The sequence below is a fragment of the Uloborus diversus genome, chromosome 10 (assembly GCF_026930045.1).
Source record: "Uloborus diversus isolate 005 chromosome 10, Udiv.v.3.1, whole genome shotgun sequence".
Taxonomy (NCBI): Eukaryota; Metazoa; Arthropoda; class Arachnida; order Araneae; family Uloboridae; genus Uloborus; species Uloborus diversus.
The window spans coordinates 127,030,116-127,053,602 of NC_072740.1; the positions used below are offsets into that span (position 1 = coordinate 127,030,116).

The 23,487-nt window shown below is 32.7% G+C and overlaps 2 protein-coding genes across 2 annotated transcripts in view; both read left to right on the top strand.

Moving 5' to 3' along the window:
• The window catches only part of LOC129231172 (uncharacterized), a 227,175-nt gene extending 214,028 nt beyond the window's left edge, over window positions 1-13,147 (top strand). Inside the window, exons 11-13 of the mRNA XM_054865420.1 lie at window positions 4,054-4,186; window positions 12,857-12,960; window positions 13,049-13,147. Of these exons, the coding sequence (XP_054721395.1) occupies window positions 4,054-4,186; window positions 12,857-12,960; window positions 13,049-13,147 (336 nt within the window). The remainder of the gene's footprint in view (window positions 1-4,053; window positions 4,187-12,856; window positions 12,961-13,048) is intronic.
• A 1,583-nt stretch (window positions 13,148-14,730) lies between these two features.
• LOC129231809 (uncharacterized) lies at window positions 14,731-22,221 on the top strand. Its single transcript, XM_054866186.1, has 3 exons — window positions 14,731-14,892; window positions 18,727-18,814; window positions 21,786-22,221. The coding sequence occupies exons 1-3, from the start codon at window positions 14,746-14,748 to the stop codon at window positions 21,947-21,949; spliced, it is 399 nt and encodes a 132-aa protein (XP_054722161.1). The 5' UTR covers window positions 14,731-14,745; the 3' UTR covers window positions 21,950-22,221.
• Window positions 22,222-23,487: the final 1,266 nt, after the last annotated feature.

The window sequence follows — 23,487 nt, forward strand, 5'->3', positions numbered from 1 at the left end:
TAACTTCAGTTATACAATGAAATTATTGTATGAGTATACTAAAATGTATATGAAGTTATACTATGAGTCTAACTTCAAATTGCAAAGGAGAAATGAAAGTAATAAATGAATAACACGATTATGAACAATCATTATTAATCTCAACCGAACCTATCTAATACAATGCTGATGAAAAAAGTTCACATTGCAAATGCAAATCCAGGTTATGAATGCAATGGGTAGTACGATGCTGATTTTTAGGAATTAATATGATTCCCAAAACCCAGTATTTAAATGGTTGAAAACTACTGGTATAGAGCATCTTAATGAATGTATATCTTTCTAAAGACTCTCACGTCTCGGGGCACTGTAAAGTACTCGACAAGTAGATATTGAGTACAAGATAACCGAGAAACGTCCCATTGAGTAGTTTGCAGTGGAATAAAGCATAACTCACAATGTGTACTATTAAAGGGAAAATTTATATCCTCCTTTTATAAAAGCGATGGAGCAAAATTAATTATGCAAAAATAAGTAACGAAATAAATAAATAAACGCAATAACGTAAAAAGGGAAAGAAACAAGAGATGGAAAACTAAATCAAAGAGAGAGCATTAGCAGAACTTTGCTCTACGAATGGGGGCCATAAGTCAAAAAGGTCGCTAGAAGTGTTAATTCATTGCAAAAAAGCCCCTTTATCCCCACCACCTGAAATGGTTAGTGAATATTCACCGTTTTCATTCGTTAAGTGGCTTTCGAGAGAAAATAAAAAAAGTTTTTTGGGGAGCCACATTTTCATTTCATGACTCTCACTTGCTTCGACGAAAATGTGTACTCTTTCTTTCTTTCTTTTTCTCGTCATTCCAAAAAAAAAAGAGCGGGGTTGAGTGGAAAGAAAAAACATCGTCGGCAAATTAGAGGAAGCCAAAAAATGATTGAATTATTTAAAGAGTCTTTGTTAAAAGACATATATTTAATTATCTGCTTTAGGGATTTCTGAAGGGAATGTTCGCCGGTAAACCGCTTTTTGCATCCAGGCGTAAAGTCAAAGATTGCGAAGGCTCGATGGAAATCGGGAGTCGTGCAAAATCCTCTTTCATTAGTTTTCGGGCGGTGACTAGGACGTAAGAGGAATGATTGCAGAGTGGAGGAAATACGTCATAAGCTTACACGTTCTTATTAATTGCAACTGGTCAGACGGAAACAGAAATCGGGACCCATAAAAATGTAAGTTCAGTTCACCATGTAATTGCTAATATTTTTTACAGAACTGAAACCACGCTATGCGCATGCTTTTATTTTATCACAAGCAAAATTTCGGGAAATTAAACGAAAAAAAAATTTTTTTCCAAAACGATATAGTAGACTTTTTACAATTTCTAAGTTCATCATACTGAATCATAAGATGTCAGACTTTTAATTTACAATCTATAAACTGTCTAATAACTATGATAAACCATTACAATTTAAACCAGGTCTGTGAAGTCAGAGCACGGCTCGATCAATCCAAAATGATACCTATGTTTTGGTAAGATTTCGTGCCCTCTCACAAGAAAGCCCACACGCATTCAATGTGTCAGTTTCCATAAAAATGAAGAAAGAAAATAAATTTACCCTATTTTTTTGTGCCTTTAAAATTGTGGTGACCAGGTCTACGGACCTGCAGGACCGTGCTTCACTTACTTTTATTTGATACAACTGTAATGGTCTTAATTGTAGTGTCATCTGTTTCAATAAGCATCTATAGGCTCAATTTTTACAATAGTCACTCTTGAAAATACTTTAAAGTTTAAACGTATATGAGCCACGGCAACTCTACGGAAAATTAAATACGTTCCGTTCTAAGATCAGAACAATGTAAATTCTCAAAAACTTGTCCTAATGGGGACCAAAGAGTGGTCGAGTTTGTGAAAATCCCAGGTTGTGAGGAATGTGCGAGTAATATTTTTTTTTGCGCGAATTTTGAGTTTTTTCCGGCCAAAATGTTGCCGAGTTTTCTGGATTCGTCTAGTTTATCGAGTGTCGAGTTCTCAAGTCTCTACTATACTTTCAAAACACGCATGTTCAAGAACACAACGTCAGTTTGAAAATAAGAGGAAGGTCAGGAAGTCACAGTTCACTTTGAATCTTAGTGCTACAAATCATATAATTTTAGTGTGCTGATTGTACTACACAACACTTATTTTGGAAATAGTTTTCCCGAAATTTCAACCAAGCCCTTTAGAAAGATATATTAATTGAGAAAAAGCTTTTTTCTCTATCTTCCGATCCGGAAACAATATTCAGTGATTACGTATCTAATTATTTCTTTACATCGTACATCAACCCTTTCTCTGTTGATTCTTTAAAAGCTGAAGTTGGTCGCTGATTTTTCGTTTTCTTCCATATTTTGTACCATGAAAACTTTTAAAGATAAACTAAAAATGACTAAATGTTAACCTCTGCAAACCTTTGTAAAACCTTTGCAAAAATTGAATTTACGCTTATCATGCAGGGACACTAGAGAAAAACTGCGTTGATTCTCGTCCAGCGCTTACAATAGCAAACCCGTCAACTCTAGAAGAAAGCTCCCGGTTTTTTAGGAATACAATCCATTTAAAAAATGTAAGGGAAAAAATGTAACAAACACAGTTAAGCTCGAAACAAATGTTAATTGTTTTCGTATCTGCACACTTTCATTGCTATACGAGATATTGGCAAATCCGAATCGGTATCCCTCCGGCTTTACGAGGCTTCATTTAATTTCGGTGAAGTTTCTATCCTCAAACGGGTTAAATATTCTGAGGGTGGATCAAGCGTCACATTTTGCGTGAGTTAATGCGAGCCCAAAATGGAAGCGAAACTAGAGGTTTAATAGAGGGTTACTTCGAGAGAAGCCGATGCAGATGAGACATTGTAATTGCTCGGCCTCTATTATCGACAAGTAAGGGAAGGCCACGTTATGGCCGTGGGGCTGGAGTTTATCGGATTCAAAGGGCTATGATTTATGATTTTCTCTAGAGCAAAGTGCCCTTTCTTTTGTGGGCGCCGTACAAAAATCCATTCGATGGACAATAAAGATGACAAACGGGGGTCCGCTAAACTGTGAAAACATTTCAGTGTCTATTCATAAATCTCGTTTATTCTCTAATCTATCTATTGATGTCTCTCAAAAAACATTGGAGATCAAAGGGTGCATATAGTACTGTGCTTGTCACTGGTAAAAGATTAGCTTAGTCATTCGTTTCGTGCTAGTCCGAAATCAGTTAGTCACTCGGGCTTCTTTCGCCATCTTCTTTAAGTTGGCTATAGGAGCGTTGCTACTAGCCTCTCTTGTGAATGAAATAGTTGTTGTTATTGTGCCATAGTTAATAACTACTATGAAGATAACGGGTGACATTGCCTCAAGAGGTTGGTCTTCTTTATTAACATATAAAACATCACAAGAAAGATTTACATAGCAATGAGAGGAAATAACAGCCAGGGCTCCGGTGGAAATCGAACCTAGGACCTCCGGCATTTGAAGTGAAATTTCTCCCTCAGAGCCGCGCATGCTTCGAGCCGAGTAGTAGAGGGTGAATATCAATATTTCTACACTGCTAAATATTTCTGGTTCGGTTAAAATAATCGCAATCAATGAAATTATGTTTTCCTTAAATAATAGATCAGCCCATAGCGGATAATTAATATGTTAAGAAAGGTGGTGTGTGCTGAGAAATCGTAAACCATTACCAAACTGAAAGATAAAGAACTAAATTTACAAAAGAGAGGTTCGAAAATTTGGTGAAAATGGTGGAGGTGGAGCGCTTGCTGACAAATCATAAACGACGAACTGAAAAAAGAAACAAACCGATTTGACTGAAATGTCCTTCGAAAATTTTCTAAAAACATTCGCATTTGGCCATTTGACAGACATCGTGGTCCAAAAAGAATGTAAGTGCCAATTTTAAAAATTACCATACATTTAACAGTCTAATTAAAAATTAAATCTGGCGTATCTGATGATCGACCCTGTATAATTTCAAGCACCTTAATTGCATTGTGTTGTTCGCCCATTATATTTTTAATATAAATGTTATATTCTATCATTTTTAGGGGTTTGGAAGACAGAATATGGCAGTAGTGAATTTTTACAATTTTGTTAAAGCTAAACCGGAAGAATACAATTACGACTTAACTGGATGTTATAATGAATCTTACTCCAAACATTTAACATTGACTTTTCCAGGTAAGTGTTCTATCATTAGAGTTAAACTCTTTTAATTTTTAATCCTCAGTTTCCTAACTAGTAACCACATGAATTAAAAGTCTACAGTGGAAATAAGTTGAACTATAGTGTTCAAAAATGAATAAGAAAATAATAGGCACCTAATTTACATACGAGGGATGTTTTTAAATTAAGTCCCGTTTTGAAATAAAAAAAAGAACAAGCAGAGATAATTAAAAAAATATATTGCAGAAAAATCTACTACCCTTACGTTATTTTACTCCATTGCTTCCGTGATTTCCAAGCATTTGTCATAGCGTTGTACAAGTTTTTGAAAACCTATTCGTAGAATGTTACCACCTGTGTAGTCAATCATTAGGACAATTACAGGGCTTTGGCTGGGACGTTTATGAACATTTTCCGGACTTCCCTGAACTCGGACGCAGCATCTTTCATTTGTTTTGGCATCTTAAGTTTACCTTGGCGGTCGATGGCCCAGCGTCAATGATGAGCTCAGAGAACCTGTTATCCCATGGTTGACTACAAGGCGGCAATTTTCTAAGAATAGGTATACAAAAACCTGTACCACGCTATAACAAATGCTTGGAAAATCACGAGAGCAATGTCGAAAATTAGGGTAAGAGTGGTAGATTTTTGTGCAATAAATTTCTTTGCTCTATCTGTATTTGCTCTTCTTTTTTATTTCCAAACGGTACTTATTAAACAACCCTTGTATATTTGAAACGCACAATGTTTAACCCTTAACTGGTGAAGTGACGATTCTGGTGGGTGCCTTTCACTTCAGAAAGGTCGGACTCTTTCACTTAAACGTTTCGTAATGTTTACATATATGGCTTTATAAGTACATTTGAATCTTACTTAATATATGGTGTGGCTCTGGTAAGCTGAGCAATGATCTTGATGATGCTTATCTTCTTTTTTGCGGGGGGGGGGGGGGGGGCTAGTAAATGACATAGGACGGAGTGTTATTTGCACGGATTTGAGTTTGAATACTTTTGCAAGACTACTACGAAATCAACCCAGCTCAATTCAGCATCAATTTTTCTACCCTATTACTTCAAAAAGAGATAAACGTTGCAAAAGGCTGCGCAACTTAAGAGAGCCATATTATACTAGCTCAATTTTTTTTAAAAATAAATAATGGAAATGTAGTTGAAAAGCTTGCTACTTTAATGTCTTAAATTTGTGGAATGCACAATAAATGTAATTTTGAGATTACATGCACCCCACTTCTTCGCTTGCGTTGCCAAAAGAATCATCTAACCAGTTAAAGGTTGAATCATAAGTTTGGAACTCTTAGGCAAGGTTTTTTGTTTTGCACTTGAAAAACACAAATATTCAAATTCAGATAATACTGTCAATAGGGCAGCATTGATCAAGTCGCAGCAGTAAACATCATAAGTTTATGCTGCATTGCAATACATTACGATATTCGGTAAATCATAGTGTCTATTACGCTATTTGTAATATGCTGCGACTAATGTAGCAACTGATTAACAAGTTAGACAGTACGGGGGTGTCCAAAAACTCCTTGACACGCACAGTGTTTCGATTAATACAAGCTAGGTGGAGAAAAGTCACGTTCAAAATTCTAAACTTTGGTATTGGGATAATGCAAACAATAAACCAAAACATGATACTTAGTTATTTGTTTATGTCTAACTCCCTTCCGTCTCGTGAGTAATAAGGTTGAAAGGTACGTATCCGTTTGTAATTGAATAAATCAGTTTAATTTTGTGTGATGAAATGATGTCTGGAACTAAAGTGTTCCTAATTTCATATGATTTTATTGTTCAAAATGGATACTTTTGATACTAGTAAGCGCCTTTTTCTTCCTAATTTAATTAATCTATCTGATAGTTAAACAATATTAATTTTTTTTTTAAAGATGAACGAAGGATTTTTTGCCTATTTCAAAACTTTCAAGTGATGGCAATGACTTGTACCCATTTGTACCAGGGCTAAATTTTCTTTATATAGTAGCTGCAGCTTTCCCATTAATAATAAGACATATTGTGGTCAGCACACTAGAGTACAACATATTTTTTTTACCCAAAGCTTTGAGTGCTTCAATAATTCTTTAAAGAAATCCCTACTCGAAAGAAAGTACTCTAGAGAAAAAAAAAGTTGTTCTACAGTGTGCTGACTATAATACGCCTTATTAATAATTGGTAAAGTGCAGCAGAAAATTTATCCCGGGTACAAACGGGTAAAATCATTACCATCACTTGAAAGGTTTAAAAAAGAACAAAAATTCCTTCGTTTATCTTCAAAAAATTTTTTAAATATTGTTTAATTATCAGATAGAGTAATTAAATTAGGGAAAAAAAGCACTTACCAGTATAAATAATATCCATCTTGAACAATTAAATCATATGAATATAGGAACACTTTAATTTTGTGGGATGATATGATGAATTCTGAACTTGACTTTTGTCCTCCAAGCTTGTATTAATCGAAACACTGTTACACGTTTTAAAAAGTCGTAGAAAAGCAACAGATTCTAGTATCAATACGCGGTTTGCGCCGTAATAGGTACTTCACAAGTTCAAGAATTTTTTTATAACATCGTAAAAAAAGGTAAAAAGTGTAATTGTATAAGTAGTTAACATTGATGGTTATATTGTCATAGTTGGAAAACCAAACGGCATGTGATGTGTTTAATTATTTTATCAAACACTAGCTGTACCCGACGCGCGTTGCTACGCCAACAAAAAAATACATCATTATACTGATTTTCATGACAATCGGTTGAACGGGGCAGAAATTGCTACTCTGCAGTGCCACCTGGTGGCGAGTGGCTTCAATGAGCATATTATGCACCTTCTCCATGGAAAAATACATATAAATAGCAATTTTTATAATAATCGGTCCAGGTATCAAGTGAAGCCGTGACTATACTCAAATTTTGTACTCACGCAGTTTGCAAGATCAATCAATCGCTAAAAATATCAAATAGAAAAAGTTTTAAATCCCCCCGTTGCATGAAAAGCCATAAAACAATAAAGAAAGAATTTATTTGCTCAAAACTCAAGAAAAATGGCAACAGCTAACTTCTTATCAATGAGGTTTTACACGCGAATTAATTTCTGCAGCCGATAATTTTATTCGTATTTATCCAATGGATTGTGACTTAAATTGGAATAAAAAAGAAACTATCGATCGGATTTTTTTCGAACTGTTCTATAAACATTCCCAGTACCAAAAATAACAAACGGTGAAAGTTTCAGTCAAATCTGCCGGGTAGTTTTTGAGTTCATGGATGACATACAGACAAACATTCATTTTTATATATATATAGATAAAGCAATAGCTTTCATTACTAGAGTTCAATGTGTGCACCGTATGTTGCTCAAACCATATCTGAACGTTACTCAAGTTCATCCCATGTCCACAAACGGTGCACACATTAAACTTGAGTAATGAAAGGTATTGCTTTCTGTTTAATAAAATTATTAAGCACTTTGCATAACGATTGTTTTTCTTAATCCATTCACTGCTAGTGTTGCGTTTTTGCAACATTAATTCAATTTTTTATTTTAATTATAAAATTTATCTAATCAATGAAAACAAATGAAACATTTTATCTGCAATAGTTTGAAATATTGCGATTAATTTTTTTAATCAGTAAGTTATATTTATTTCTTGCTAAAATCCGTAGTTAAAGATAATGTGTTTTTAATAGCTAAGATTTGTTAACTTTTGTTAATTCTCATAGTTGGCAACGCATATATAGTTTAAAAACAGTACTATTGATTAAAACTACCATTTCTTCCCTGCAAAATGACTGCATTATATAAGCTCATTTCTGTTATTGTTTATGCATAATTAGAGATTGTAATTAATGTTGCGAAAACGCAACACTAGCATAATGTGACATGAATTCGACGTCATAAGTTCATAATGATATTTTTATGAATTCGTTTCATTATTTCTGTTTTCTTTCGAAGAACCCCTTGAATGAAGCCACTGAATAGTTCAATAAATTGGAAGCTAGTAATTTTTCGACAATTCTTAAGAAAATAATAAAATTCATCATTCTGACCTAGTTATTATTCCTTCTGATGCTGATGAAATTACGGATGACGAGAGTTAAGATGATGCGATTCTGAATGAAAGACATTGTTTCCAAATAATGTTTCTGGTGAAATTGAACTTTAGCAAGTCATGTTAAAATCAGGGAGGGGAAAAAAACTGGAAGGAAAAAAAAAGTTTTACGAGAAAGAAAGTGGAAAAAAAAATCACCTCCATCTTACAATATGAGGTCTGTTTGCAATGAAGCCCAAAAGCATACAATCAGTATCAGTTGAATTGTCCAACCTCCAGCCTGTTGTGATGAATCTTTTGAAATAAGTCAAAATTTCACATGATCTTGTAGCATTCTTTGATATTTTTTTACGTCTCATAACCTACTATGTAATTTTTCCAGTGTGGAATTTTGTGTAACAGGAACATTTAGGGAAAACAGAACCGGAAATTTCCCTATAATATCTGTAAAAGCTATGAAGAATGAACTGAATGAGGAACACATGACACGGCCTTTGATGAAAAAAATGGAAAATTTGTTACCCTAGGTGGGATAACGATTCGGTAGCCAGCATTGGAAACAACTGATGCATTGGCGACCCCCCCCCCCCTTCTCCCCTCCCCAACATCTGTGAAAATATACTCTAGGAAATATAAGAAACATATTAGAAGCTACCACAATTAATATCCAATTATAATTATCTTATGGATGGAGTTGGTAGATAGTCCTTGATAATTTTGTTGCAGTCCTCCCCATTCAGAAAAAGAGCAAAAATTGGTGGTAGCCGATATTTACTATTTTTTTAATGTAGGGTAGACCGACCAGTAATTTTAAATTCTATACTATACAGATTGTGATAGCTAAAACATTTTAACTGATCTATGTAAATATCTCTAAAAAATCGCGGGAACTTAAATGGTTCCGCTTCCGACTTTTTTAGGTGTTTAAAGAAAAAATGGCACAAAGACCCAGTGAATCAACACCTCGAACCAGTAAATGAACACAAATTGGTCCAGTGAATGAACATGATAAATTTTGATTCAAAAAGAAACTAAGTTTCTTTGAGATCTATCTATATAACTACTATATCTATTTATCCATCTATTTATCTATCTATCTACTTATCTATTTTTCTATCTATCTATCTATATACTTATCTATCGATCTATTTATCTACTTATCTATCTATATACTTATCTATCGATCTATCTATCTACTTATTTATCTACTTATCTATCTATCTATATATCCATATACTTATCTATCGATCTATCTATCTACTTATTTATCTACTTATCTGTCTATCTACCTATCTACTTATCTGTATCTAGCTATCTATATATATTTATCTATCTATCTATCTACTTATTTATCTACTTATCTATCTATATACTTATCTATAGATCTATCTCTCTACTTATCTATCTATCTATCTAGTTATCTATCTATCTATCTACTTATCTCTATATATATCTACTTATCTGTCCACTTATCTACTTATCTATCTATGTATGTATCTATATATATGTAACTATCTACTTATCTATTTATCTATCTATCTACTTATCTATACATCTATCTACTTATCTATCTGTCTATCTACCTAACTATCTACCTATTTATCTGTCTGTACATCTAAATATCTACCAATCTATTACCGTTCCTCCTAATCAATCTATTTATCTATCTATCTACCTGCTTTTTTACCTGTCTATCTACCTATCTCTATATTAGTCTCTCTATCTACCTATCTATCAACAAATCTATCGATCTATATATCTACCTACCTATTCTATCTCTATATTTATCTACCTATATATCTATTTACCTCTTATTTTTTATATCTCTATCTCTATATCTTCCTCTATCTATTTATCTATCTATATACAAACATACATACATATCTACCTATCTATTCTCTCTCTTTGTATATATATATTTCTCTTTCTCTATCTCTCTATCTATCTATCAAGAGAGATAAAGATATAGGAAGATAGATATAGGTAGGTAGGTTAATATACAGATAGAGATATAGATAGATAAAAGATAAAGCTCAGTAAAAAGTGCATTGTTTACAAAGACAAAAATAAAGAAATTATAAAATATATAATGAAATCTTTACTAATAATAAAGCTGAAAGTCTCTCTGTCTGTCAGGATCTCAGTGACGCGCATAGCGCCTAGACCGTTCGGCCGATTTTCATGAAATTTGGCACAAAGTTAGTTTGTAGCATGGGGGTGTGCACCTCGAAGCGATTTTTCGAAAATTCGATGTGGTTCTTTTTCTATTCCAATTTTAAGAACAAAAATATTATAAGATGGACGAGTAAATTACGAAATTATCATAACGTGGGACCGTAACATGGGCACAAGCCAATTGGCAAGATACGAAATTATCATAACGTGGAACCGTAACATGAGTACAAGCCAATTGGCGATAAAATTTACTATACATTATTTGTAAATATACAGGCGAACCAAAAGACCTTTTAATTTTTCTATTACGGGCAAAGCCGTGCGGGTACCACTAGTACATAAATTAATAAGCATATAAAACTATCTGCATTACAAATAAGTAAGAAAATTAGAATATCTCAAAGAAACTTCAAATTTCTTTTTAAATCAAAAGAAATTTTGCCATTGTTCATTCACTGGGTTTTCGCAATTTTTTGTACCCAGTGACTGAACACCCCTCTACCCGAAAATCTACGCATTCTGCATTGACTGAAACAATTTAAATCCATAGCCTAAATATGTATACTTAATTTTCTTTCGTAAAGTTAAAAAATAAAATTTATCAATAAAAATAATATTTATCAAAATAATTGCTTGCGCGAAACCAGCCTTATTATTTTAAAAGAGAAAAAGAACGATTCACGGCAGTAAAACTTTCAAATTTTTTTCAGGAAAAAAATACGTATCCAAAGTAACCAATTAAGTGTCAGATAACTTAGAATATCAATAAAGAACACTTTTGTAGTGAATTTATTTAGAAAAAAATTTTGGGAACTTATTTTTTTAAAAAAATGACGCGCTGTTCATTCACTGGGTGGTGTTCACTCACTGGTCGGTCTACCCTAGCAAAAGTAAATGCAAGGAGAATCTATCGACTGTATAATGATCCTAATATTATTCGATTGGATTGTCAAAGGTCACTAGTATTTTAATTTGTCAAAACGCCGAAAATAAACTAAGCCGAAAATCAAAACTCACTATCTAAATTTCTAAGTCCTAGACGTCCTTCGCCGCTTCAAAATTTATTTTTTGAAAAAAAAAAGAAAATAATAACGAATTTAAGTACATAATTGAGAAAAATTTCGGCAATAAAATAAGGTTATACAAACACTGTGGTAGTCAAAATGTAACCACGTGCAACAAATGTTCTGTATCACTCCATTCAAAATGTTTTAATGCATTTCATGCATCAAAGCAGATGATAACGCTTCTTGCCAGTGTTGCATTTTTGCAGCATTTTGTAACATGTAAGATTATAAAATATTTTTTTTAGTCAACTATGAACAAAAAAAAAATAAGTTTTACACATTTTTATCACATCTTTCTATGTTTGTGTGGCCGGGAATGGGTTAATGTGACGATACAGCTGTCAATGTAAATTACTCATAATTAATTATTTTTTCTTTTTCTTTTTTTTACGATGTCATAAAAAGTTCATGAACTAAAGAAGTATTATAGAGTAAACTGCATGTTCATACGACAATTTGTTGCTTTTCTTGAACTTTTAACATGCGTTCAGGACTTGTCAAACACCGTGTGTATCGAGATGCTAGAATATGCATTCAAATTGTGTATCAAATGTGCACTGTACGAGCAAGGTCTGGTGAGCTGCCAAATCAAAGAGGGCCATTACATCCTTGTACACATTATTATTGAATGATATGTGTGTGGTCGTGTCTTTTTAGCTGCTAAATGATACTAAAGTGACTTGTCACGATATCATGCTATCGTCAATGTATCATTAGAATATCTAGCAAAAGGGCAAATGATGATTGGCTATTTCAGCCGATAGTTCCGGAGATTGTCTGATCAATTGGAACGGCAGCGTAATTTGCACTAAAAAATGCAAGATACTGGTGACATCTTTACCTCCACGCAGATATACCTGGAGGCATTAGCAATGACGGAAAAGTAAAGCTTATCACTGAAAACTACATCTCTCCAGTAACACAATTTCTTGTTTAAATTCCTACAAAATATAGCGATTTTACGTAAGGTTATTTCAACAGTTCATTGGAATAGTTTTTAAGACATAAAAATTTTTTGCGATAAATGGTTAGGGTATTCTGCCATGGGAAGGTATCTTCAGAAATAGTTCATGAAAGTATCTTCAAAAACTCATTTCAGAAGGAAGTATCTTCAGAAATGAGTTTTTGAGATATTTGAAGAAACTTTTTTTTTATTTTGTTTTAAAAACCGTGAAATGTTGAAATTTGACACTCTTTTCGCGCTTTATTTTCAGTGGAAACCAAATAAGCAAGCTTGTACACTAAAGTAAAGAACAGTGCATAACAGAAACGCTAAAAAATGAAAAGCGAAGAATTTGCAGATACTGTTCTTTACCTTCCCACAGCTGTATATAAATTCATACTTAAACATTATAAACTTTGTATTTTGTTTCTTTGATAGCTCATGAATCCTTAAAAGGCTATGAAAAGCTCATCAGACAGTTCGTGACTCGTGCTGTTGCAAATGCGACAGATATCGACAGACATAGAGTTGCAGTTAAAGAGGTATGCCAATTCACCTTTTTAATCATTATTGTAAATTATTACTGTACCCTACGTTACCCGTTTATATTTTCCTATGACTTTTTATTAGGTAATTCCATCTCAAATAGACCAATGTTCCCGCACATCCATTTTAAATCTGGACAATTTTTACACTGTTTCTAGAGTGGATAAAATCAAGTTTGATTGAGTTTTACATTATACATGCTAAAACTGAAGTATTACTCTAAGATTTTGTTTAAAAAGAACGCGACTGTCGCGTGAATCCAATAGGTCTAATAGCTGTGCTTAGATGCTTCTGAAGCTTTATATATATATATATATATATATATATATATATTTCAGCCTGATATGTATGCTCTAGTTGCAAAATTGCCATTTCCAAAAGAAATTACCGTATATAAACAATATAAGATCGGAACCAAAACTCCATTGCTTTATAGTTATAGAAAGTGCATTTGATAACTCGAAATAAGGTGACTGAACCACGTAAAGGGAGACGTTATTCGAGCTTTTATTTTGGATTTGGTTCTCCTTGTAATTACTTTAGTGTGACTTGATTTACAACAAATCAAAATTTGAAGCATGTTTCGACACTATCCAGAGACTGCAGTTTCACCTTTGTGGGCTTGTTAGTCTGTAATAGTCGATAACCAAGTTGGAGGCAGATATGTTACCTATAAATTGGTCACTGAAATTAATTTAGCTCACCAGCTGCGAGAATATTTTTTTCATCATCTTTACGTCACAAAAGCTTGTTACTTAAATCGTTTGATCGTTGTACAACACGTCATCTTCCAAATAATATTTGTTGTGATACCTCTGGTCATTCTTAGTGCTGTTTTTTGTGTGACCAGCAATGTAGTAATTCTGTTACTATGGTCATAAATATAAAGTTGATGCCAGTCGAAATATAAATAGCTCAAAAGATCAAGGCATATAATAATACAAGTCATTTTTTAAAATATGATACACATATTGTAATACATTCGGGTTTTTAAAAAATATTTATTTCTTGTTCTTATAAACAATGCAATTTTTGTAAGTAACATTTTACACATTAATCGACATCCACTGATCTCCATTGCAGTACTTATTTAGTTAATATTAGGCAAGTTTTGATTTTCAATGTTGAATACAGTTTGTCATGTTCACGTCATGGAGGTAGAGTACTATTACTACATCCATGGTTCATGTTAGGCAAATTGAAAGGGCAAAGTGAAAACAAATATTTTGCTTACTTATTCATTTGTTTATCAAACAATTTACATGTTCATTCATTAATTCATTCTTTTATTGATTCAATTATTTTTCGTTCATTCGCTTCTTTTGTTATTCTGATTCACTATTTTATACATTACTTTATTTTTCTCATACATAATTTACTTACTTGTTGATTCGTTTATTGTTTTATTATTTACTACTTCATTCATTTACGCGTTTCTATATTCATTCATTTGATGAAAAATATTTGTAATAATGAAGTAGAAAATGTTTCATAAGAGAAAAATATTGTATTTTCAATTTCCTCATGCAAAAAAATGTGCAATTTTCCCCATTTTTTTGAAGATACAAATTTACTGCCAAAAACGAAAAATAATATTCCAATGCAAAAGTTTATTTTATATAGAATGTTTTTTCTTTATTTTGAGTAATTTTTAAAACAGGTTTTCAGTTTGCTCATTTTGAAAAAGGTAACTTATCTTAACAATTTCACTTTGTTCTCACACTCTCCTATTATTTAACAATATTTTCTTTTTTTGAAAGGTAACCTTCAGTAGTGCTTATATGTACGTAGAGTTCTTTCTGCTTGACAATCCTCCAATAAAGACAAAGTTTTCAAAGCCATCTACCACTCTGAAAGACGCATATGATAAGTTACAAAAGGCCGTAGCAAATGAAAACTTCGTAGTAAGAGTTGAAACTGCGGAAAAGGTAGGTTTTGAACCGATTTATTTCATTTTTTTTTAATTTCCTCAAATATTTCAACATTATGAAAATCAGTCAGATTCATAAGTGTTTTAGGGTGAAGGAGTAGGAGTAGCAGTCAGAGTCAATGTAGCGCAAATTTAAAAAATAAAAAGAAAACTATGATAGAGCTGGATCATCAACCCTCACAGTACGCCTCATATGAGATCGTGTATTTTGGTTTCACAACAACTTACTTTTTATTTCTTCCTTTATTTTTGCTCAGTGACAGTTTAATTAGGTATGAAACATATGAGGTTTTTAAATGAGAATAACAATCAACCATAAATCGCAACAGATGCCAATATCTTATTGTCGACCAATCGGTGCAGTTTGTCTGAGCAGTAAAAATACCTAATTATTTAAACTGCGTATAAAATATTTTTTTTTAAATATAAATACATGTTCTCTCTTACATGAAATACACCGCCAGCTCAGTCATTTCATCCGAGGACTGCAGTTTCGTGTTTATTAGCACCGAAGCAATGGTTCGGTTCAGCTCGAAGATTGCAGGCAAGGCATGTTCTCTACGTATTCTCTTATTCTTCCACCTTTACATATCGTGAGCTGGTTTTTAAATTAGCTTTAAACAAAAGTCAGTTACTAAAGAGGAGAAAAAAAATATATTGGGTCTTATATGAGGATACTAAAAAAGCTCGAAAAGAAACTTCTGTATTTTTTTTTTTTTTTTTTTTTTTTTTGTGCTTGATTTGAATGCAATTTTTCTGATGTTCTCGTAATTCTCATGCAAGAGGGTTGAAATAGACATAAAAAAAACCTCTCTTGCACGTAGTTGTATACTTCAAACTTTGAACGGATTCTTTTTATGGTAACACTTTACCGATTATGGGTGCCGGAAACTGATTTTTTGAACTTTTACCTTGCATAAAATTTTTTCGCTTAGTGGGATCGATGGAGACTTTCGACATTTCATTTAAAATGATGTATTTTAGGTAGCTACCAAGTTTCAGCTATATACATTGTTTTCCTGGTTTTCTGTTTTTTTCCCACTTATTTTATCATGATGTTGATTTCATCAATAGATAATTGCAGTGCAATATGCACCATCAGTTTAAAAGCTTAAGGAGTTCAGCACCAAAGATACTAAACCTGCGGTCGAAATGTCGCATGCAAACTGCTGAATTCACGAAAAGTAATCTGAAATCATTTAAAATGAAAAATAGCATGCAATTTTTAATTGCACACTAAGTATGTAAAATACACACAAAAGTGTAATTTACATCAAAAATTAATCTTTCAAAAAATAAGAATAGAAAATTCAGTATCAACCATGAACCCCAGAAAACAGTATTTATGGGTAAATGACAAAGGCCTAAATTTCACATCAAAAATAGCTGGGAAAATAAAATTAATACATATTTTTAGTAACATTCCAGATGAATAAGTTAAGCTAGTTGAAACCAGTTACTTTACAATTGAAAACTTGCTGGAAAAGGAAATGTATTTCAAAAAATACCACAAATGTGGAAAAAGAGTGTTTTTACTCCATCTTTCCATCTACCTACACTAAACTTACATATCTTAGCGAAATTTTTTTGATCTTAAATTCATTTTTTGACTTGTATATATCTGAATCACGAAGTCCAGACCAACAGCTCAATTAATTTGAGTTGAGTTTCAATCAATATAATTTCAATTTTGTCCTTCGCTTAATTACTATGATACAAATGTTTATCATTCTAGGTGTGCACAATTGATTTTACAACTTCAAAAACTTTAATCTTCAATTTTAGTTTCTCAATTTTTAAAAAAAGAGAGAGAGAGAACAGATTTGATGCATTTTTCAAAAGCTGAAAATAGTACTTCAATGTTTCAAAACAATAACTGAAACCTCTTCATATTGATATTTTTCGAGTCCTTGGTGCTGTTTTTTTATTACCATTTTATTTTTTTAATGACCACTAATTTTCGTTCGTTTATACTTCAGGCATTCGTTGTTTATGGTTTATTCTGAACTCACAGATGTACAGAATACTAGCGAGATAAATATCCACATGATGTAACCTCACGACTTAAGAGCTAAGAGTTAAATCAAGCGTCGAGTTTTCCTAGCTGCACTTCAAAATTCCTTTTTACCCATTTAAACTGAACCGCACATAGTGGTGCACGGGACAACCTTAATACATAGTCATGAGTATTATCTCCCAGCTCGGGAATTATCAACGATTTCATTTGCCACTTGACTATAGAAACGCTCTGGCGAGGATAGTTGAAATGTAACTTAAAATACAGGTTCGTCCTAAACGAACCTTCTTTTCATGCACCAACAGTTTGCCAAAGTGAATTGTTATTGAAGAAAAATTATTAGCTCAAAACTAACTTAATCTTTAACGAAAATATAAAACTATTATCTGCCGCAAAAATTATGTTTAAATAATTCATTACTTTTAATATTTTAATCGGAAAGTTTAGAACTTGAGCAAGCTTTTGCAATGTGTGGTCTTACAGAAATTTAGAATACAAAAGATTGGAAAAAAAAGTAAGATTATTTTTACATTGTAATTTATAAAGGCACTTAGTTTGAGACAAAATATATAAAGAATGGTAAGTTTTATAAAGTTAGTAACTTTTTTAAAACTTTTTAATCGTTTCCAAAAAACAAAAAGTATTAACATTGAAAAAAAAATAGATGTAATACTCCTAAACAATCATATGTAACGAAAATAAATCGTTTGCTGTCACTCCTTTACGTGAAAAATAATGTGCTCTTTAAATTTCAGGGATTTGTAAATTCAATCAGACTGTCCAATTCATCATTCAGTTAGATTCGTCATTTTAGGTCCATTGAGAAATTTATTTCAATTTTCATTCTTAACATTTTTACAATAAACTATAAAGATACTCAAAAGTATTTTAAATTTCTCGTTTTTTACTTTGTGTAAAAATGAATTTCGGACAAATGTTTTAATCACTAATGCTAAAACTTTTTCAAATACTTAAAAAACATCGTTAAAATAATCGTTATACGTTCAAACGATTAAATATGGGAATGAGAAGTCCTTGACAAGATGTTTTGAACTAAAGAAAAGAAAAAAGTTTTTTTTTTTCGTCTGATTATTTCCCTACAAAGAAATTAGGGGTTGACAGATTGATATGCACACATTCCCCCAATCCTAACTTATACTTCAGAATTTTTGTTTCAAAATATTTATCGGGTTTTTTCCTCCGATTTATCTTGCTTAACGATGCTTTTACGGGTTATAAGCCGAAGAATTAAGCCGCCCCCGATCAACAGTTTGCATTTAGAACTAATTTAGAGGATTGAAAGTGCCCACTAAACATAAATGAACAAGGCAATCATGTTACTGTCCGACCTCCTTTTTCAGAGGAAAATTGGCAAGTAGCATTTATTACGATCATATCTAAGTAAGTTTAGCAAGGGGGGAAATAAAAAAAAGGTAAATGCGTGTTTTGTTCATTTCGAACTATCACTGCTTCGAATTCAGCTTACTGGCATCCCTGCAAACTAATAGACGCTCTCGTTTCCTCCTGTGAACCGGATGTTTTCTTTTTCATCTCATCGCTGGTCGAACAGTAGCATTGTGTATCATAGCAATGCATTTTCGCTTCAAAAACTCGATTGTCTAGTATGACATCTGCGTCACAAGCACTTTAGTTTGACTTGTCTGCGCAACGAAGGATCTTGCTGCACGCATGTGCCTGCGTGTCAACTTACTCACTGTCCCATCATCTGTAATAATCTTTTCTATCGTGTGCAACCAAGACCCCATGATCATGAAACTATACGTAGAAATAACCCCTTTTCGTTTTATGTTGCAGATAGTGATATTAAAAGTGGAACCTAAAGGCCTAAATGAATTCTCTGGGGACCGTAACTTAAAAGCACCAGAAACAGGTTACAAGCAAGGTAAGGACATATCAATTATTGAGCAATTAATGGAACTTTCCCAAATTTTCCAAAATAAGTTCTATGAGTAATTACAGAATAACACTGATGACAATCGTTACTGGTTCCAGTTGAAAGAAAGTAAAACGAATTGAAATGCTCCTTTGAAATTATTGTTATTTTTTTTTTCGAAAATCGCCTCTTCACATATTTTACTGCAATAAAGTACCTATTAAAAAAATATATTTCCATTCAAACATTGTTTTTTAACTACAGATAAAACAAGAAAAACTACCTTCATAACATGAAACACGCCATAAAAGTTTTTGAGGAAATAAAGCAATGGTTTAGAAGACAGTTTCACAAGACAAAGGAAAAAAACATTAAAACGTCCCTTCATAACGCAAGACACGTTGTAGAGCAGTTTTCAAAAAATAAAAGAAGTTTAGGTGAATTTCAGTAACTTGTAAAAGTTGGTTGAGTGGATTCTTTAACATACTTCAGTTTCTGAAAACATTTTGACTTTCATCTTATAAATAGTAGAATTACAGATTTTAATAACTTGAATGTGAGAGAATAGACACCAAAGTAAACGCAACTTCATACCGAAAAGTTGTCCCACGCTACGAAGAATAGTTAAAAATAAGTCATTTTTTACATCAAAAACAAGTGATGACTTAATTCTTAAATCAGCATGTATTATTAATTTAGTTTTTGTTAAAAAGGTGAGTTCTTATTACTTTTAATTATCATGCAATGTATCGATTTTCAGCAATACATTGAACTACTGACTATATATCAGCCCTGAAATGCATTTTACATAGCTGATAAAAATTAGCAAACTTTTTAAATTTCAAATGTGAAACGGAATTTTTTCGTTCTTTATCACAAAACAATATTTTAGAGTCCGATCACATTGTTCAATTGGGGGTAAATTTAAACCCTAATTGGCTCTTTTACAAAAACAATTCAGAGAAAAGGCTTAAACCTGTTACGTGTGGGTTTTCGATAGTACCCGTTTACGATGCAACCTGCAGCTGATCAATACTATCTCTGAAACATGCCACTTTCCACGTGGTTATTTAGTAGCTTGGTAACTCCTCTTTCAATGATCCGTTTTTTTTTTTTTTTTCACAATTTTCCTTATCGTGGTTTGAAAATACCTGCAAGGAGCCAGTTTTTTGGTAAATGTAAACGGACCCAGTAATAAAATTCGCCATAGTAGGGGGAAAAAGTGGATCATTGTGAGAAGGATTTCCGATCTACTCAATATGAGATTTAAAGTCTGTTTACTTCAATACGACTTACTAAAGATGTAGTGTTCGCCAATTGCGGGTTTCAATGTAAACAGAATGTTTTTTAGTAAAAACTCTTCACTCCCTCCTTTAAGTTAGTTCAAAGTATATGTCCTTTATAAGAGCACCTTTAAAGTAAATGTTTTCATAGTTTAAAAAATTAGAATTTGAATTTTTTTCCTAATCTTACAAACAGGGTTAGCAAAACTGAATCACCCGTCTTCGAAAAGTTATGTTTTCCAAACTACTGCACAATTCACAAAAAGTGATAGATGAATTTAAAGAAAAATGTACCAAGTTTTTTTTATACAGTAAACTCCCAATTATCCGTGGAGCGGATTATCGGCTAGTCAATCAACAATCAGGAACATGTATTTCTGCAGCAAAAAGCAAATACAAAAAGCTGTTTTTTTTTTCCTTGTCGAAAAATTGTAAATTTAAATTCGGATATTTTTGTTTTATTTGTTTATTGATTTGTTTATTTATTTATTTATTGCGTTTTCTTTATCGTGCATGCATTCGTTCTTTATTGATGGTAAGTTCTGTTGGGCAAAAGTACGAAAAACTTTTACTGTACTGTTTGCAGAAAGTATTATGCATCAATGCAGTCGAGTTTTTGAGTAAGAACAAGTTTTACCTTATTAGTCCTTCATTTTAGCCTTCATGCGGTTTATCCGCGAATTTTATTATCCGCGGCATTTGTGCCACTTAATTCCACGGATAATCGAGAGTTTACTGTAGTTACAAATGAGCAATGTGTGAACCTTTTGCTATGCGGACAGACGATTAATCTTCAATCCTATTCGTTCCACAAGCCACCTGATTCTTTTGCTGGGTTTGCGTTAAATAAACTGTTCATGAACTACCAGTAATAAAACAGTTAGTTTTACTCAAGATAAAATATGAAATACAATCTGCTATCGAACCGATTTTTTCAGGGATGGACGACCATGGTATCTTTCAAAAATTGGTCGAATCTCCTTGCAGTCGGTCACTATGCTGAAAATAATACTAAATGTGGTTTCAAAATGTTAATTATTTTAAAATTACTAACTTGATTGCTATTATGCGTATGCGAACTATCATTTTACTTAGTCACTAAATATACTACAGGCCTCAATGCGAAAAAGGCAAAAGCATAGTACTGATATTTCAATCTCAGGTCTACTCACGTGTCGGTAAGTTAAATCAATTTTTCGAAAAACCTACCAGTCAAATAGTCGACTTGCGTTTTTCGTTTTGTTCACACGAGGAAACTAAGTTGAATCAACTGTTCTTCTACAAAGAGGAATATATTAGAGCAGCTGTTATACTACGCTGTTATATCTGAACAGAGCTGACTCAACAAGTTTACGAGAGAGTAGAGCGAGGGCTTGGCAATGTCTTGAAAGGTTGAATCACCTAAAATGTTGATTCAATTCATCGGGATGAGAATGGTTTGGCACATTTGCCTTATTTGTCTGACGAGTTGATTTTCGTGTGAAGGACGCCGGACGATTCCTTCTCTTTTCTACCGGGGTACACTTCCTGATAACTGCCTATTCGAAAGTTGATTCAACTAAGTTTCATCTTGTGTAGGAGAACTTACGCATTCGTTTATCAAAGTCTCAAGTCATTGTGCGATTAACTTCATTTGTGCTCTGTGAATATATTTTATTAAATAACCTACTTAATTGTTATTTTTTTGTTATTTACAGGTAGCGTGATTGGATTAACTATTGGTATGTTGTTCCTGGGCATTGTCTTGGGCGGAATGACGATTAATCTTGTCGTCAGCAGAAAATTTGGTGTTTCCCTATTCCAAGGCAAAAGATTTGGAGATCAGCCCTTCGACAATCCTTTGGGAGAAAGCTCCATGTGATAGCTGAATCTTAGGACTACTTTCAAAATAGCTACTTCTATAGAAGTATATCTGTACATACCAGCGTTGCAATGTGAACTATTAATCCTTCAACAGCGCGAACTTGGAAGCGCGATTCCAATGTGGTCAGAACTCTTATGCTGAAAATACGTCAATTACATAATATATGGTTTTTTGTCCGAAAAACTAATCATATTTTCATATTTTTGGCAACAATAAAATCTGATCTGAAATAAATTGTCTTTAGAACAAAAGTAAACGTTGAAGATCATAATGTTTAATGTATTAGTCATTCATTTTTCGATACCTATACCCTCCTCAGTCTCAGTGTCGCTTCAGGAGAAACTAAACACTTGCAAGGAAGGTAATGCAAGTGTGTCAATACTGCACGGTATTAGTTAACGTTCTTGTTAGTAGACGAAAATACTGAAAAGGATATTTCATTGACAGATTTTTATTCAATGCTTGTTCATAGTCAAATGGAAATAGCATTTTCGGAAAAAAGAAAATAACGTGCATGCGGAAAGTGAAACTATTTTTAATCATTTTTACAGTAGAAAATTATAAAAAATGCTGCTGAAAATTTTTCAAATATTGTATTTTTTAGGAGATTATCAGTTTCTACTCAAATATTCCTTTTTCTGATTTAGAACACTAATATCTTATTGTCGTTCCTGCAAGAGACGCTTATTTTATCCAAAATGACTATTAAAATAGTTTTTTAAACTTCATTTCTGTATTTATCTATGGGTTTGGAGCAAATTAGTACAAAAAAGTCTTAAATTTATCATTCAAACTTGGTCTCGTGTCAGAGGAGGATACATCACTATAATTTATTCAAGAAGCTCATAATACACATCAATTCATTCACATTTCCATTTGAAAAACATAATCACTGGTTTTGGTGTAATACTTTTTGCCATTTCGATTTCTAATGGAATCGCTGTATCTGTCTAAAGGCTCTATTTTTAAGAGTGGGTCCAACTCCATATCGTCGTCTTTGGCGGCATTAACGCATAGGTTCTCTATTACGAAGTCTCCCAGACATCCTAACGATACTTAGAGCATGTCCATGCGATGTCAAGACAACTTTGGCGGCGGGTGAACGTGAGTGTTTTTTTAAAAACTTAGCTTTTAGTCATTCCAACTGGAATAATTTGAGCGTCAATCGCAATAGTCTACTGTTTCTGAATGTAATTTTAACAAATCTTACTCGGAAATAAATTTTTCTGATTGAATGTACGTGAGATATTTAGGTTTAAGGATATGAAGGACAATACACCCAAACCTGTTTTTGTACGGTCTTTTTTTTTTTTTTTTGTACGAATTTTTGTTTTGTGTGGTATATGAAAATTTCAATCCGATTGAGACTCAACGAAGTTATCTTTAAAACGAACGGATTTTTTATGCGACTTTTTTTTATGCGGTCCCTATCCACCGCACAAAAACAGGTTTGGGTGCAATTTATATAATATGTAAGTTCACATTTCTTTATAATAAAATATAGAATAAAATTTTAAAAGTATTTTGCATTGTCA